Genomic DNA, 16753 nt, shown 5'->3' on the forward strand with positions numbered 1-16753 from the left:
TATATATATATATATATATATATATATATATATATATATATATATATATATATATATATATAGCATAATAGTAACATTGAAAACAATGTTAGCACATTTAAAGTAAGTTTACAATAGAAAAAATGTGTTTTACTTTTCCCCTGGAAAAATATTAAAAAAATTTTAAGCAGTCGGAAAAGATTTTTTAGTCCCCTTATTAATTTTAAGGCTGTATATGAAAAAATACAGATATCTGGACTGTTAAAACTGTGAATGTTAACGTTATCACAATTATTTAGATCAAAACAATATATATATATGAATAGCATTTTTATATATCATTTATTGATTTACTGCCTTATTTTTAACAAATTTGTTTGATTTAGCATTAACTTTTTTTGTTTTTTTACATTAAATTCCATTGCTTTTTTTTCTTCTATTTTATGAGTATTACAATTCATTTTTGAATATTTGTATTCAAAATTAATATATTTAATTTTACTTAACTTTTATTTCAGTTAATTACAGTTTATATATATATATATATATATATATATATATATATATATATATATATATATATATATATATATATATATATATGGTAAACCTAACAAATTAATACAAAATAAGACATTAAATCAATCAATAGTGTATAAACAATGCTAAATAAAACTTCCTAGTAAAAGTGTTAAAACAGGTTTGTGCATCTAAAACTGTGTATTTTATTTCATAATAATCATTTATTTAATTTCAGCTTTATTCTAATCAACAAATTAAACAAAATTTTAATAAACAATACACAAATTGTGGAAAATTACAATAAATCCTGATTAACCTTCAATAAGACCACAATTCTATTTAATTTGATTCTAGTATAACCAATGTATGTAGAAAACAAAAAGGGTTTTGACAAAGAATGTGCAATTGCCGACGCCACTTAAAACGGACAAAGAAATTCAAAAACCCAGGTGCACAAATTTCTCCCTCAACCTGTAAAACCGCCCCTTCAGATGAAAATTGGTGCCAACATGCAACATTTAGTTGCTATCTCTCTAGACAGGGTGTGTCTGTGTACGTGCAGAAATGCCTGCACCTGACAGTATATGTAAAGACACAGAGAACGAGCTCGTCTATGTGATTCATGTATCTTTCTAGACAACAAAAGAATGCCAAATATGAGCCTTCAGAAACACTTCTGTGGAAATCAAGAGAGTAGGAATCCATAACTATCTACCACAAAGACATCTGATTGGCCTGCCGATATCTGCTAACATGCTTTCATTCTTTCTTTATAAGTTTTTTTTTTCATGTTTTGCTGGTGTGGCTTAGTGGTTAAACATCTGAGTTTCTAACAAAACCTGTAGGCCATTCATGAGCTGCTATTATGTCACTCTTGAGGGAGGAACTTGTCCATAGGGACTGTCCCTCAGTAAAGAAAAAAAGTGTCTAATTAAAGAAAAATGCATTGTGGTGATGAGTAATTCCAGGATCTTTTTTTCGCCCAAGTATTGGGAAAGGGTGTGTGTTTGTGAAAGTGCATTCACCGAATACTCTTGCCACAAATCCGAGCGGGAAGTGTGAGGCAAAGGCGGTGAGGAACCATGGAGCGGCGTAGAGACTGGGGCCGATCTCATAAAGCTCCAGATGAGAGTAGAGCTCCCTGTGGTAGTCATGCAACAGACGAGACAGCTGATACATCTGAATCTGAACAAAAAGAGAAAAGAAAAACACTTACTGATAATTTTGCTGATAAGTTTTGCATAAAGAGCAACAGTATGTTTAAAAAAAAGTATTGCTAATATTTTAAGTAAAAGGGGACCTATTATGTAAAATTAGTTTTTTACATGCTGTTTGGAATCTGATGCATGTCTAATGTGTGTGAATGACCAGCCTAATACTGTAAAAAGTCACTCTAATCCGTTTTTAAATATGCCCATAAATCATAATTATTGCCTGAAACACACAGTTCTAGATTTCCCCCTAATGTGACATCACAAGCCCTGATTCATCTGAATTAAAAAAAAAAAAAGAAACCGTTACTGATAATACTACTGCAAAGAATACAAAAAAAAAGAAATAGAAAATAAAGAAAAAGAAAATGTTGGCATAAAAAGCTTCATTATGTAAAAAAAAATGCTAATCTTTTAAAATTATTTTTTTGTGGTGTTTGGCCACTGATGCGTGTTTAATGTGTAAATCACCAGTGTAATATGGTAAAAAACCCTACATTCCTGTTTTAAAATTACACTTATAAATCTTAAGTGTTCTCTAAAACATGAGGTTCCAGATCCCCTTATACATCACAAGTCAATATTATTAAAGTATATTAAAGTATTATTAATGCATATAAAGTATTATTAAAATGTATTATTTATTCTAAATCATAATCTCTCTATTAATACAAAGTAACCAACTCGCTAAGCCACACATCAAATCATGAAAGCAAGCCAAAAATATTCTTCCAAATTTCTTGAATTATATTTGTAGGACCAAATATGTAGTCAGATTAATTTAAATAGTCAATTTTTTTATTTACACTATTGTTCAAAATATTTAGTGTCGGCAAAAAGTTATTGTTTTTTAAAGGCACTGCATATGCACAAATAGGCTACAATAGCTATATTTCCATCCAAAGATGCAAATTAAATTTGAGCGGAACAGGAATCCCAAAAATAAAAAAAATTAAAAAAAAAAGGGAACAAAATCATCACTTCCTGATTAACTGTCACCAAATATCAACAGTAAAAATGAAGCTGCATGAATTTTTTGATTAAATGACTTGCACCTCAGAAGACGATCCCGACAGAGAATGAACGTGTGGTGGTGTTTGTAGGCTTCAGTTCAGACACTGAAGCACAGAAGCTCTTGACAGTTCTGGAGGTCATTAATAATACAATAACACTAATACTGGCATTTTAGAATGAGCAAAACAGCATTTCAGATATTTTTTTAAATGTGAACACACATTCTTATCATCACAAGATCTCTTATAACAAAATCACATGATTTTTATTTTTTAATGCGCATACTGGAATTTGTTCAGTAAAAGTGTTTCCATCGTTGTTTATGCGCATCTTTTCTTATTGAATAAAAAGCTTATCCTGCTCAGTCATGCGATCTCTTTTATGCGCATTTTCAAAAATTATTCACATCTTGGCGTTTCCATCAACTAGTTTTTTATGTGCATATCCAAAATACTGACCCCAAACTTTTGAATGTGAACCTAAAAAACATATCAATTAAAAAAAGATTTATTGTTCTTAAAACATTAGCTAAGCCAAAAAAAATTTAAAATTCTTAAACCATTTATTCAACAACTTGTCATTCAGATCCATTTAACCTAAGTAAAACAATTATTCTGAATAACATACAATCATAAAGCAAACAAAAGAATAGTATTTGGCTGGTCATATGGTGTGAACATGGCATTCAACTTAAAAGAAATCTCTGATTAAACATATTTTGAGGAGCAAAACTTTCATTAGCTATACCTCATTTTTGTGCGAATGTTACTGTACCTGCAGTATGATCATATCAGGCCTGTACTGTTTCCTGAGCCCCATGTCGTACATGAGGAATTTAAGCATGTGAAACGCGTCTTCCTCGCTCATGTGGAGCAGCAAAACACCAGCCACAAAGCTCAGGCCCTGGCAGTAACCGACCTCCGGGTCCAGCAGAGAATATGCCTTCAGTAGGTTATAGAGGGACAGCTGGCCTGCACCAAGCTGAGCGCTGAAATACGGGTGAGTGGGAAATGTACGACCTGGGAGAAGAAGAGAATCAATCATTCAAATATTATTTTTCCCCTATTACAGTGCAGTTTGAGTAAAGCTGCTGCTGCTGCTGTTGTTGCTGATGTTGGCAAAGAAGTACAGAGTAACTCGATTAATTCCTTCCGTTGCCTTTCATTCCTTAAAGTTTTTAGATCTGTTACTGTGGTGGGTGTACGGTAATAATAATTTTAAATAATACATAAATGAATAAAAATACAAACAAATAAAATTGACTGAGGTACAGATATGTGCTCAAACCAAGGCACTTTGAGATCTTATGCAGACTGTAAATAAAAATAAAGGGTATTAAATCTGCAAGCAGCGATGAAAGGGACTTCGCACCCAAGCTCTCCACCGCCCTTTTTTTGCAAAGGAAGTTAAAAATATGCAACTTCCTGTTAGGTTTGAGATTTTGCTCCAAGAGACTTTTTTGTAGGTATTGGCATGGTTGATCTGTGTGCCAACTTTTTTATGTGAGCGTGAAACATAGCTCGGGTGCCATTTCACCAAATGTTTATAGCTGGCGCTTTCGAACCATATAGCCCACTTCTAAAACCCGCATTTCATGAGTTTTAGACCCTCAAAATTCCTTAATTTAGGGGCATAATAATATAAATAACAACAATAATAATAATAAAATAGGGCCTACGCACCATTGGTGCTCGATCCCTAAAAAATATCTATGGTTACTAACTCAATTTTTTAAGCTGCATTACCAGAGTATGTATGGTGAAAAGCTCTAAAATGGTTTGTAATATACTGTCATTTTTTTAGAAAAAAAAACTTCACATTTGAAAAACGTTCACACGTTTCTTCTTAGATTTTAATTGAACAGTTTAAATTTGTGTTAGATATTACATTACACATCGTTAAACTAAACTAATTTCTTGCATTATTTTATTCTTGTGTATTACATTAAGTAATGTTAAGATCTTTTTTTCCTTAACTTATGAAAGAAACTAGATTAATAATCCATTTTGTAATAAAAGTACATTGTAAAAGCACTGTATATGCACAGTATACAATCTGTATACAATACACTGTATGCTTTTTGGGTCCAAATGTAGTATTTTTCCACCATCTTTTCAATAATAAGTACAAATGTGGGGGTAAAAACAAGCTATTTAATCCAATTTCATATTTAATATCTGTAAAATCTACATATTCTTTTTGGACAAAACAGCACAACAAAATATACACAGATTTAAATAAGTGATCATTAATTCATGCTGTAGCAGTATGCCAATAGAGTCATATGTCAACAAATATCATATATCATTAAAGATGAACATATTTCATGATGAATATATATCATTTATCAACAATATTTAACGGCTCAATATACATTACATTTCTTTCCAATTGTTATTAATATAGCCTCAAAATGTAACTTTTTAATACACAGCTAATAATACCACAGTCAAAAATTATATATTATATTATATTATATTATATTATATTATATTATTTTAAAAATTGTAATATTAAATTTAATTAATATAATACTATATTGTTTATTATTATGGTTTAAGTTATTAAAAACTTCTTGCTAACATTTGTTAAAACCTACTGATTTGTCATAACATTATTTTGAGCTGGTGTACAGTTACTTTTTTATTTTTCCCAAGATAACCAAAATCTAGTCCAAATTATGACAAATTATCATTTTTAGTTTTGATAATTGTAGATCTTTACTGTAGTAAGGTTAGACTATTTTAAGAGACAATACCGAAACTGGCACACACAGTAAAAAGACCTTTAAAAATAAAATAGAAGCGCATTTTTGACAATTCGTGTTATTCTATTTCACATATCAACTTAAAACTTATCAATTAAAATGCATTACAATTTTACCTTAATATCTGTGCCACACTGTATATAATACAGGAGAATGCAAGGCGTGATTCAAACGTACTCGCAAGTTAAAGCAAATCTGAGAGCAGTTCCTGTGTAAACTATGTAGGCGTAAGAGGCTTTTCACACACAACATGTTATTGTGGGGGCAGCAGAATGAAAAACCCCCTAAAGAAGCAAGGATATGAAATACATAGTCTGAAACTTAAACTACTTTTAACTTGACAAACCACACACCTTGAAATTACATTTCTGTAAGCTACTAATGACTCCTGAAGATGATAGAATATCATTAAATATACTTTTTAAATATAAAAAAAAAATCCTCTTTCTATGCGGGCAATGTTAACTGACTGAATATATTGGGATATATATCGTTATCAGGATATGAGATGACTTACATCCTGGTATGAGAAACTTTTTCCTAATTAAAAGATACAGTCAAGCCTGAAATTATTCCTACCCCAGTGGTATAACTGTAAGTTATATGCAATAAATAGGGATTGTCTGATCAGGATTTTTGCAGACGATACTGAGTACCAATTCCTTGGTTATCAGTTAGAGTACCAATTCTGATTCTTCATGCTTTATATAACTTTGACCTTGCATAAACACAATTACCCTTTAAGTATGAGATCTCACCTTACTTAAGATAATAAATTAAGAATATTGCATACATGTAATAGTCAGAAACAGCTTTTCAAAAAATAAAATGATAAAAAATTATAAGAAAAATTACAAATATTGCAATTTGGAAACATTGCTCATGTATTGTAGTGCTGCTAATGCATAACTCGGGCGCATAACACAGATGTATCTTCCTCTGCATGTAACTTGCGATCAGTTCATGAGATCGGTCAGATCAACAAGTACCGATTAAGTCGTGAAATGTAATTAACGGCCGATACTGATCTTCGACCGACCGATAGGAGCATCCCTAGTAATAAATTTCATTATATTTAAAAATTATTCAAAACTTCTTGCTGTTTTAGGATTGTGGCAAAGTATATCAAATTAAAATAACAATTAATTAGCATTTTAGAAATTCACTGTCCATTCTTCTTCTAAATAAGCCTGACAAGATTTTTTTGTATATACACTCTTATGGATTGGCACAGTTTGGTACGGTTCAGTTTGGTAAACATTCATCACCGTTTCCACTGTCAAAAGCTACTTTAAAAAGAACCGTACAGTACCACTTCTTGGTTACCGTTTGCAAAGGGTACCTAGCAGGATTAAAGAGTACCAAAAGGTAGTGCTAAACATGCAGCTGACAGTTACTTGCTCGTGAAGCTAGCCAGAATGAAAACAAAGGAACCGCCAAGTTTTAAATACACAGCCGAGACATTACATTGTAATACTATATGCATATAGTAACGAGCCACAGTTGACCCGAGCTCAAACAAACCTTGTCATTTTCTTGATGCACAGCCACAAAGCCAAAAAGAACAAAATCTGTCGTGTCCTGTATTTGGGCCATTTAAAAGTGCGAGCGGTTTCAGTTTCTCCAGGGAGCTCGCAATCGCTCGTGTGCACATCTATATTTAAAATAACCAACTTCTTGAGCTCATGATAATAACATGCACATGATTATTTAAGCGCTTCCGACATCCAATCCTTTCAAAAAAGGACAAATGCAAGAGTGAAGCACAACAAAACAAAGAAGCAAACTGTTTCAGCAATCTGAATCATGAACAAACTGCCATGTTTATCATCGCTTTTTGGACTATTATGAACTCGGAATGACGAACAGAGGTTACATGACGAACCTCACTAACAGAGGTTACATGTGCTGTTGAAGATGTAGATGAGAGGTTTGCGGTGTGCTGTGTGTAGTTTTTCTGTAATTGGTAACCTATCGGAGACTGTAAGTGTTCATAAGTGTCTGTATGTGTTCATATATGTGGCATTTATTGATTTTTTATAATTGCAGATGTTACATAAGGCTATTTTGCACTGTCATTGATCTGCAGCTATAATCAAATCATGTTCAAAGAAAAGTTAGTAATGAACATTTATACACAGCTATTTATGTGTATAAAGCCTCTGTTTTGTAAGAAGTGTTTCCTGTATGATATGTGAACGACCTGTACAACTTTACTTTGACATTTTCTCGAGCTAGAATGATGGCGACTGAAAATTTCTTTCGTACACCACGCCCACTAAAAGGGTACCCTTGGTACCCTTTAGGCAGTGGAAACACAAGCCTGATAAAGGTAACCCGTACCGACCGGTACCGTACCGTACTGCACCAGTCAGTGGAAACTAATTTCATTGACCATTACACTAAATTTAATTTTAATGGGTCTTCTGCAAACATTGATAAAGTGTGTAATAGTGATTACTTTTTTGCTCAGAAAAATATGAAATTAAGCAAACATGCTGATCTATGACACACATTTCAGATTTTTGACCTATATATAGGGTACATGACTGATGCAAGCACCTCTCAATATAGGAATTTGTAGTATTTCGTGGAATTGTACAGAACCTTCATGTTCCTCTCAAAGAGGGTGTCTTCCTAGAAACAATATACATTCCTATAAGATTAGGTGTCTTCCTGTGTTGTAAAGCTATCCATCTCTGTTTCTCCCCACTGTCACTATGCTGAGAGCCAGCAACACCTCCTTTTCTTTGTCTGCGCCTCCCCATTAATCTCTCCATCTTCACATCTGTCCATCTCCGTTACTGTCTCAACCACTCATTCAGCCCCAGGTTCTGCAGTCTGTTCTCTATAATAACCCAGGTAATGATCATTTTGCAAAGAATGGAGACTTTTGTGTATACTCGGATGACAATTTTTTGAAAAAATTCCAGAGCAAGCAGGAACCTGCGCGGATTTCTCTGTGTTTTTAGTTCGCAGAAAAGGTAGAATTGCTGTTTTTCAGCAAGCTAGAACATAACAGTCAGCAGACACACCAAATAACTGTCTGCTTGAGATATTCTAATGAACTGAACGTGCAGCTTAAGACATTTCTTAGAGGCACAACACCTTGGGCAATAGCAAGTGACACACATCAAGTTGACAAGAATGAGTCTAATAAATAAATAACAATGACATAGTTAACTGATTATCTTCAAAGACATTAAATACAGATAATATAAAACACCTTATAACAACTGTTTCAAAACCTAGCGTGCTGCATTTTAAGAGCAATCTAACAGGACAATAATTTAATACAATATGCATTCCTACATTATACTTTTACATTTAAGTTTGTGGTCAAGAAAAAATGCAATTATTTAAAAAATATATTATTGTTATTAGTAGTAGTAGTATTGGTATTATTATTCATTCATTCATTTTCTTGTCGGCTTAGTCCCTTTATTAATCCGGGGTCGCCACAGTGGAATGAACCGCCAACATATCCAGCAAGTTTTTACGCAGCGAATGCCCTTCCAGCCGCAACCCATCTCTGGGAAACATCCACATACACATTCACACATACACTACGGACAATTTAGCCTACCAAATTCACCTGTACCGTATGTCTTTGAACTGTGGGGGAAACCGGAGCAGCCGGAGGAAACCCACGCGAAGGCAGGGAGAACATGCAAACTCCACACAGAAACGCCATCTGAGCCGAGGTTCGAACCAGCGACCTTCTTGCTTTGAGGCGACAGCACTACCTACTGTGCCACTGCCTCGCCTGGTATTATTATAAAATATTATATTTTTGAGTATTATTGAGGGGCGACGCTGTGGCGCAGTTGGTAGCGCTATCGCGTCACAGAAAGAAGGTCACTGGTTCGAGCCTTAGCTGGGAGTTGGCATTTCTGTGTAGAGTTTGCTTGTTTTTTCCAATAGAGTCTGGCTGCAGATTTGCACTTTCAGGCTTGCACTCTCAGGCAACCGCTTTTCCTCTGCAAGGGATGTCATTTACAATTGCCACCTGTGCATGGCTGCTTGCAGGAAAGTCCTTTAGAAATCTAACTTAAGAGTGTCCCTGAGGTAAGGGATTTCAATAAGATCGTTCCAACCAACTTCTTATCTGCCACCCTTACCCAAGTGCCTCTTTCTAAGCGTTTCACTGTAGTTTCTGGCAACATACCGCGATGGGCGCCACAGTTGCTATAGTTACATAAACAAATTGTAATAAACCACGAATGCTTGCCTTAGAACAGCTCTGCAGTAATGTTACACATCATCTGTGCCGTTTCTTTCTGTTAACCTAGTTGGGACTATCCCTTATCGAGTAAATCTTGACATTATGTTTGGAGAACCTATAAAACAGGGCTAAAATCATGTAGAGACTTTTGAAGCTGCACTGAAACTACAATTTCGTGTGAAAAAACTCCTGCGCAGATGCGTGTATAGTAGTTTATTAATTAAATGGTTTTATTAAATTATTACAGTCCTGTGAGTCTCTCCTCTAAAACATTTTTATTTGGGTGAGAATGCTTGCATTTTGAGTGTCATTTGTTTAAGGGAGCTGATTAGGTCCCTTAAATGTTTTAAGAGGAAATGATTACTAAGGAATAAAGGGACATACTTAATGGCAGCCGTAAGTTGATCTTTTTTCTTTTTTCCCCCTTACTTTTGATTTATTTGTGTCGAATGCAAGTGACGTGACAGGAGAGTGCAGGTGTTGATTGTAAATGACATCACCTGCATAGGAAGTGTGGGTTCCTAAGAGTGCAAGTCTGATGACAGACCCTTCACATTCTCCCCGTGTTCGCGTGGGTTTCCTCCGGGTGCTCCGGTTTCCAAAAACCAAAGTCCAAAGACATGCGGTATAGGTGAATTGGGTAAACTAAATAGTCTATAGTGTGTGTGAATGAGAGTGTATGGATGTTTCCCAGTGATGGGTTGCAGCTGGAAGGGCATCTGCTATGTAAAAATTATGCTGGATGAGTTGGCGGTTTATTCCACTATGGCGCCCCCTGATTAATAAAGAGACTAAGCCAAAAAGAAAATGAATAAATTAATAAAAATCAAGTTTTTTTTTAAATTCTAGTTGTTTGTTTATTCATTTGTTTTCATTAACTATGATAACCTTAGTCTGTAAGCAATTTAAGCATCACACATAAGACATGAATGTTCGCTACTACTAAGTTTGGAAGCAGACTACAGTTTTGAATTATTTAAATTAACAATAATAGAACAATCATTCCAGAGTTTGATTAAATTGAACCAAAGTGTAAACACACCCTTATGGTAATGATACACATAGCAAGATATCGAGCAATGTTGCCAGGTAATATTGAAGTGACTGGCTACTTTTCTAGTGAGAATGGGCAATATTACTGAATCTGTATCTCATTAGTTGTCCTGAATCTCACCTGGTTGCCCAATGATGGCTTTGATTGACAACATTGCTCGAAAATTGTGACCAGTGATCATCATCAGCATTAGAATATTGATTACTGTTAGCATAGTAAGATTTAGGTCATGTTAAATGATATTGCACTCATGCATCAAATCTCTTGTGCATTTCATATAAGCAGCCGGTAATTGTCCATCCAGCATATGTTTCCTAATAAGAGCAGGCTTAAACATTTACTTATGAGGTTCGGTTTTAGTTAGATGGTGCCTATGTAAACTGTCTCACTAGGTTTTTGGCACAGACTCCATTGTGTTCATAATACTAACCCAAGTCAATGAGGATGGCATGCTGCTGGGATGTGAGCTGCTTCAGTAGCTCTTTGTAAGGAGTGTCATTGTTTGGCGGTTTGGCACTGGGCACCTCCTGCCTCAGCAAATACTGCTCAGAGAGAAACTTCCAGATCTCTCCTCGATGCTGACGAGGAACGCCTGAAAGAGAAAGAGAGAGTGGGAGGACAAACAAAAAGAAGAGGAGAAAGAGAGTGTTTCATTGAAGGATCTTCATTGAAGCTTGGAATTGTTTACATGCCTTGAGCAGAAGACCACGGTTCAGGAGGGTGTGTGATCAGTAGTGTGTGACCTCATCTGACATAAAGATGGATGTCCATAAAATCGCTTGAAGAGGACAAAGTCAACACTGGCAACGACTGACGTAAAGCCTTAGCATGCATCACTGCAAACCCCGCCCCATTCACACACGTCCGAAAGAGTCACGCACAAACACCACAAATCCAAAAACCAACTATAGGCTTAAAACATGTTTCCTGGTGTAATTTCTGTGGCACCAATCAAAACTGCAAACATTCATAAAACACAAATCAGTATGATAATCAGTGTGCAAATAAATTACACACTATTCATCGCAATAGCATGACAAACTCTGTGTACGTGAGTGTTGTTGCAAATGCCACAGATGTACTGAACTTGAACGGAGTGTGTGTAGATGTGCAAGTCCGTGCAATCTCACAACTCACAATAACGTTCTGCAGAACTAACATTATGAAAAACCGACCATCAAATAGACAGCTCGGCCATTTCAAATATCAAAAACTCCCACAAACATGAATAACAAAACAATTAACTAATCACACAGTTAACTTCTGTCTGAACAATGATACATACACTAAAATAATAACATCTCACTCCGTGTACCTTTTAGGCTCAGTTAATCCCAGTGTTAGAACATTTATAGAACAGCCTGTTAGCAGATCAATGTCAACACTCTTGTGTATCTAAGTGTATGTGTGTGTGTGTGTGTGTGTGTGTGTGTGTGTGTGTGTATGTGTGTGTGTGTGTGTGTGTGTGTGTGTGCGTGTGTGCGTGTGTGTTAGTTACCTTGTCCCACAGCACCGTGGATCTCATCCATGTCAAATCTGACCTTTGCTCTTCCAGCCGTGCCGAGCATCCTCTCCCAGACCAGAGTGACATCTTTCAGGCATGGAGTGATCTCTTCATAATCCAGCTTCTGGCGTTTGCACTGCAGATCACTCTCTGACGCTGCACACATTTGCAATGACAAATAGAGTAAAGAACAATATTCAGTTTGGTTGCGCTAAATAAATAAATTAATAAATTAATTGATTAAAATATCAACATTATGCTACAGTGCTTCAAATTACTTACTATATGCATACTTTATTTAACTTCTTTAGAAATACAGTTGAAGTGAAAATTATTAGGCCTCCAGTGAATTTTTTTTAACAGCAAAGAATTTTCACAGTATTTCCTATAATATTATTTCTTCTGGAGAAACAAGAAACAAGATTTGTTTTATTTTGGCTAGAATAAAAGCGATTTAGTAAAAAAAAACATTTTAAAATAAATATTATTAGCTTCTTTAAGCAATATTTCTTTTGGATGCTTACAAAATAAACCATTATTATTTTATTTATAAACTCATAGGCCATTTTATTAGGTACACCTTACTAGCCTCCCCTCCCCTCCATTTAGGATATTACACCAAAGCGATGCTTGTCCTGGGCCAGGAATATTAAAAAAAATGCTTCTCACCCCCAACCAAGGACTGTTCCTCCCACTAGCTTCTGGGAAGAGGTCCCATAGAATTCAATGCAGAACTGCCAGGTTCTGTAGAAGCTTTCTCCCATTGGCCATCAGACTGTTAAAGTTTTTTTTTTTTTGGCATTATGCACTACTGTGTTTTGCACTGTAGATCCACATGACAAAGAGGATCGTGAGTCAGCTGTGCTATGTATATGACTTTTTTGTTTTGTTTTGTTATACTATGCTATTTATTGTTGTAGCGTTATTTCTATTGGAACTGTGTAGCCAATGCTACGAAATTTTGTTCTGTGTCATGTGAATGACAATAAAGTACTTGACTTGACTTATACAGTGATTTGCCTTATTACCCTAACTTGCCTAGTTAAACCAATTAACCTAGGTAAGCCTTTAAACGTCACTGGTGTCTTGAAAAATAATCTAGTCAAATATTATGTAATGTCATCATGGCAAAGATAAAATGAATTAGTTATTAGAAATAAGTTATTAAAACTATTATAATTAAAAATGTGTTGAAAAAATCTTTTCATTAAACAGAAATTGGGGGAAATATATAGGGAGCTAATAATTCAGAAGGGCTAATAGTTCTGACTTCAACTTGTATTAATTCATTCTGATGTGATAACCTTGGAATTAAATCATCTAGCAGATCTTCAGACTTACATTTGAGAGCAGTTTTGAACCGATAACAGTCCTACAAATGCTAGCACCAGCACTTGATCTGGAAGTACCATACTTGTAATATTAACCCCTTATTGGGCAAAGAATCATATATAATAACATCTTTACCGTTGTTTACAATATAATGTTTTTTTCTGTCATAAAACGCCCAGTAACATTCTTAAGATTTTATCATGAGTATTTCAAAGAGTGCCTTATAAAAGGTTAATAACATTGCATTTTTTCTTTCTTGTAAATGTCCAAAATATACAATTAACTATTATAAACTACACGTTTAACTCAAAGATACTAAAATTACACTGGTTTAAATACAAATGCTCAGAAATGCTTACAAAAACTGAAATTATGTTGTTACTCCTTATTTATACTGACATTGTTGTGTTATTACATGTTTGACACATGTCTATATTAATAAGATATTAAGCCAGTTTAAACAGCCCATATTTCTGCCACAATGAAATTATTAAAACAGTGTTACTAGTAAATCCATGGTAAATACTGGTGATTCACAGATGAAAAGCCTTTTAATTGGATCTTCATGGCACAGTGTTTCTCCTTTGCAACAAACTCAAACATCATTTTAATGCATTGATGCTAACAAGAAAACTAAAAAAGAAAAAAAAACTCTTACTATCTGCTAAGTTTTGCAGCAGTATAAATATAGAAACGCAAAATTGTCCATATACCCTGGGCTGCTCCAAGAAGTACACAAAATGTGAAAAGATGAAAAAACTTTACAATAATGTTGTTTTAGTTGATGTTCTGTATTTATTAACACGAACAATGCATTTATTACAGTATTCATTCATGCTTGTTAGCAATAGTTAATGGAAATGAATAAATACTGTTTCTTTATTAGTTGGTTAACTGACAGCGCATTAACTAATGTTAATGAGCATGAATTTGGGTTTTAATCATGCATTAGTAAATGTGGAACTATGACAAACACTTTGCGAGTACTCATTATTAGTTCAAGTTAGTAACACATAACCTAATGAATACTTATTGTAAAATGTAATCATTATAGTTAACTTATGTCTTATAAAAACTCTTTGTTGATATTTGTTGTTATGTCCTTTAAAAAATATTTTGTCATAAACTGCAGTATACTGTAGACACACCTGTCCAACTGCTTGTTAAAGCACATTTCTAATCAGCCAATCACATGGCAGCAACTCAATGCAATTAGGCATGTAGACATGGTCAAGACAATCTGCTGCAGTTCAAACTAAGCATCAGAATGGGAAAGAAATGTGATTTAAGTGACTTTGAATGTGGCATGGTTGTTGGTGCCAGACGGGCTGATCTGATTATTTCAGAAACTGCTGATCTACGGGGATTTTCACGCACAACCATCTCTAGGGTTTACAGAGAATAGTCCGAAAAGAGAAAATGTCCAATGAGCGGCAGTTCTGTGGGCACAAATGCCTTGTTGATGCCAGACGTCAGAGGAGAATAGACAGACTGGTTCCAGCTGATAGAAAGGCAGCAACATTAACTCAAATAACCACTTGTTACAACTGAGGTATGCAAAAGCGCATCTCTGAATGCACAACACGTTGAACCTTGAGGCGGATGGGCTACAGCAGCAGAAGACCACACGGGGTGCCACTCCTGTCAGCTCAGAACAGAACTGAGACTCAGAACTTAGGCTACAATTCACACAGGCTCACCAAAAATAAATAATAAAAAGCTTGCAAAAACGTTGCCTAGTCTGACGAGTCTCGATTTCTGCTGCGACATTTGGATAGTAGGGTCAGAATTTGGCATCAACAACGTAAATGCATGGATTCATCCTGCCTTGTATCAACGGTTCAGGCTGATAGGGGTGGTGTAATGGTGTAGGGATTATTTTCTTGGCACACTTTGGGACAATTAGTACCAATTGAGTGTCATGTCAATGCCACAACCTACCTGAATATTGTTATTGAATATTGACCATGTCTATCTTTTTATGACCACAGCGTACCCATCTTCTGATGACTACTTCCTGCAGGATAACGCTCCATGCCATAAATCATCTCAGACTTTCTAAAACATGACAATGAGTTCACTGTACTCAAATGGCCTCCACAGTCATCAGATCTTAACCCAATTGAGCACCTTTGGGAAGTGGTGGAACGGGAGATTTGCATCATGGATGTGCAGCTGACAAATCAGCAGCAACTGGGTGATGCTATCATTTTAACATGAACCAAAATCTCTGAGGACTATTTCAAGTACCTTGTTAAAAATTTGCCACGAAGGATTAAGGCAGTTCAGAAGGAAAAAAGGGGTCTAACCTGATACTAGTAAGGTGTACCTAATAAAGTAGCCGGTGAGTGTATAAATAAAAGTCATTTATTTTAATTAAAGTTTTAATTAAACTTTTTTTTTCTATTTTTTAATAGAAGCAGCAAAAAGAGCCCGAAATGCAGCAACCACATTTCTCAAGTTATTGAGGCAAGGGATTTTTAGAGGTAAAACTATGTTGAATTCTGTAAGAGTAAAGTTCAATCACATTTTTTTTCACCAGTGAGAATTCTCTTCCATACACACATACAAACACAGGAAGAGATAGAACAGCAAGAAGGGAAATTTCAGGAACAAGAGAATAATACCTTCCCCACCCAAACTTCTCCATGGGACAAAAAGAAGCCATTAAAAAAAATCAAAAGCCAGAAAGAATCAGAAATAGAAGTCTCCAAAGTGTCAAACATCAAATCTTGTGACTGAGAGGGAAAGTGGTAACATAAACGCAGGCTGGATGTAGGGCAGACAGTCTTCCCAATACACTTCTGCTGACCCACTTCTGCATGCCCACACCCTATTCAATAGGTCTGGCTGCTTTCTTTTCAAGCCTCTGTTCTTTCCTTTTAGGTCATGAGAAGCATGACTGGGCATGGCAGGGCAGGGCGTAACACTGCCAATCAAGAGCACGCCCAAAATCAGAAGTCATCTGTGCCAGCAAACCTTTCCATCTGTCATGATCGGCTCATAACCTGCAGCAGGGACTTCCAGGTAAGGCACCGCATGAGTGAGCCAGGTTGTGTTGAACTGTGTGCGTGTTTGTGTGTGCGCTACTGTTTATGGGAGGTACGATTGAGTATGCTGACTGAATGTATGCAAGGCAAATCAC

General features: G+C 35.3%; 1 protein-coding gene across 12 annotated transcripts in view; it reads right to left on the reverse strand.

The window, feature by feature from the left end:
• tbc1d1 (TBC1 (tre-2/USP6, BUB2, cdc16) domain family, member 1) overlaps positions 1 to 16753 on the reverse strand; it is a 119898-nt gene that overhangs the window by 11757 nt on the left and 91388 nt on the right. For all 12 annotated transcript variants that reach the window (XM_087237049.1, XM_087237047.1, XM_087237048.1 and 9 more), the window contains 4 exons: positions 12271 to 12432; positions 11203 to 11364; positions 3501 to 3745; positions 1527 to 1686 (listed from right to left, as the gene is read on the reverse strand). In XM_087237049.1, the coding sequence (XP_087093175.1) occupies positions 1527 to 1686; positions 3501 to 3745; positions 11203 to 11364; positions 12271 to 12432 (729 nt within the window). The remainder of the gene's footprint in view (positions 1 to 1526; positions 1687 to 3500; positions 3746 to 11202; positions 11365 to 12270; positions 12433 to 16753) is intronic.

Source organism: Danio rerio, chromosome 1 (assembly GCF_052040795.2).
Source record: "Danio rerio strain M-AB ecotype USA chromosome 1, GRCz13ab, whole genome shotgun sequence".
Classification (NCBI taxonomy): domain Eukaryota; kingdom Metazoa; phylum Chordata; class Actinopteri; order Cypriniformes; family Danionidae; genus Danio; species Danio rerio.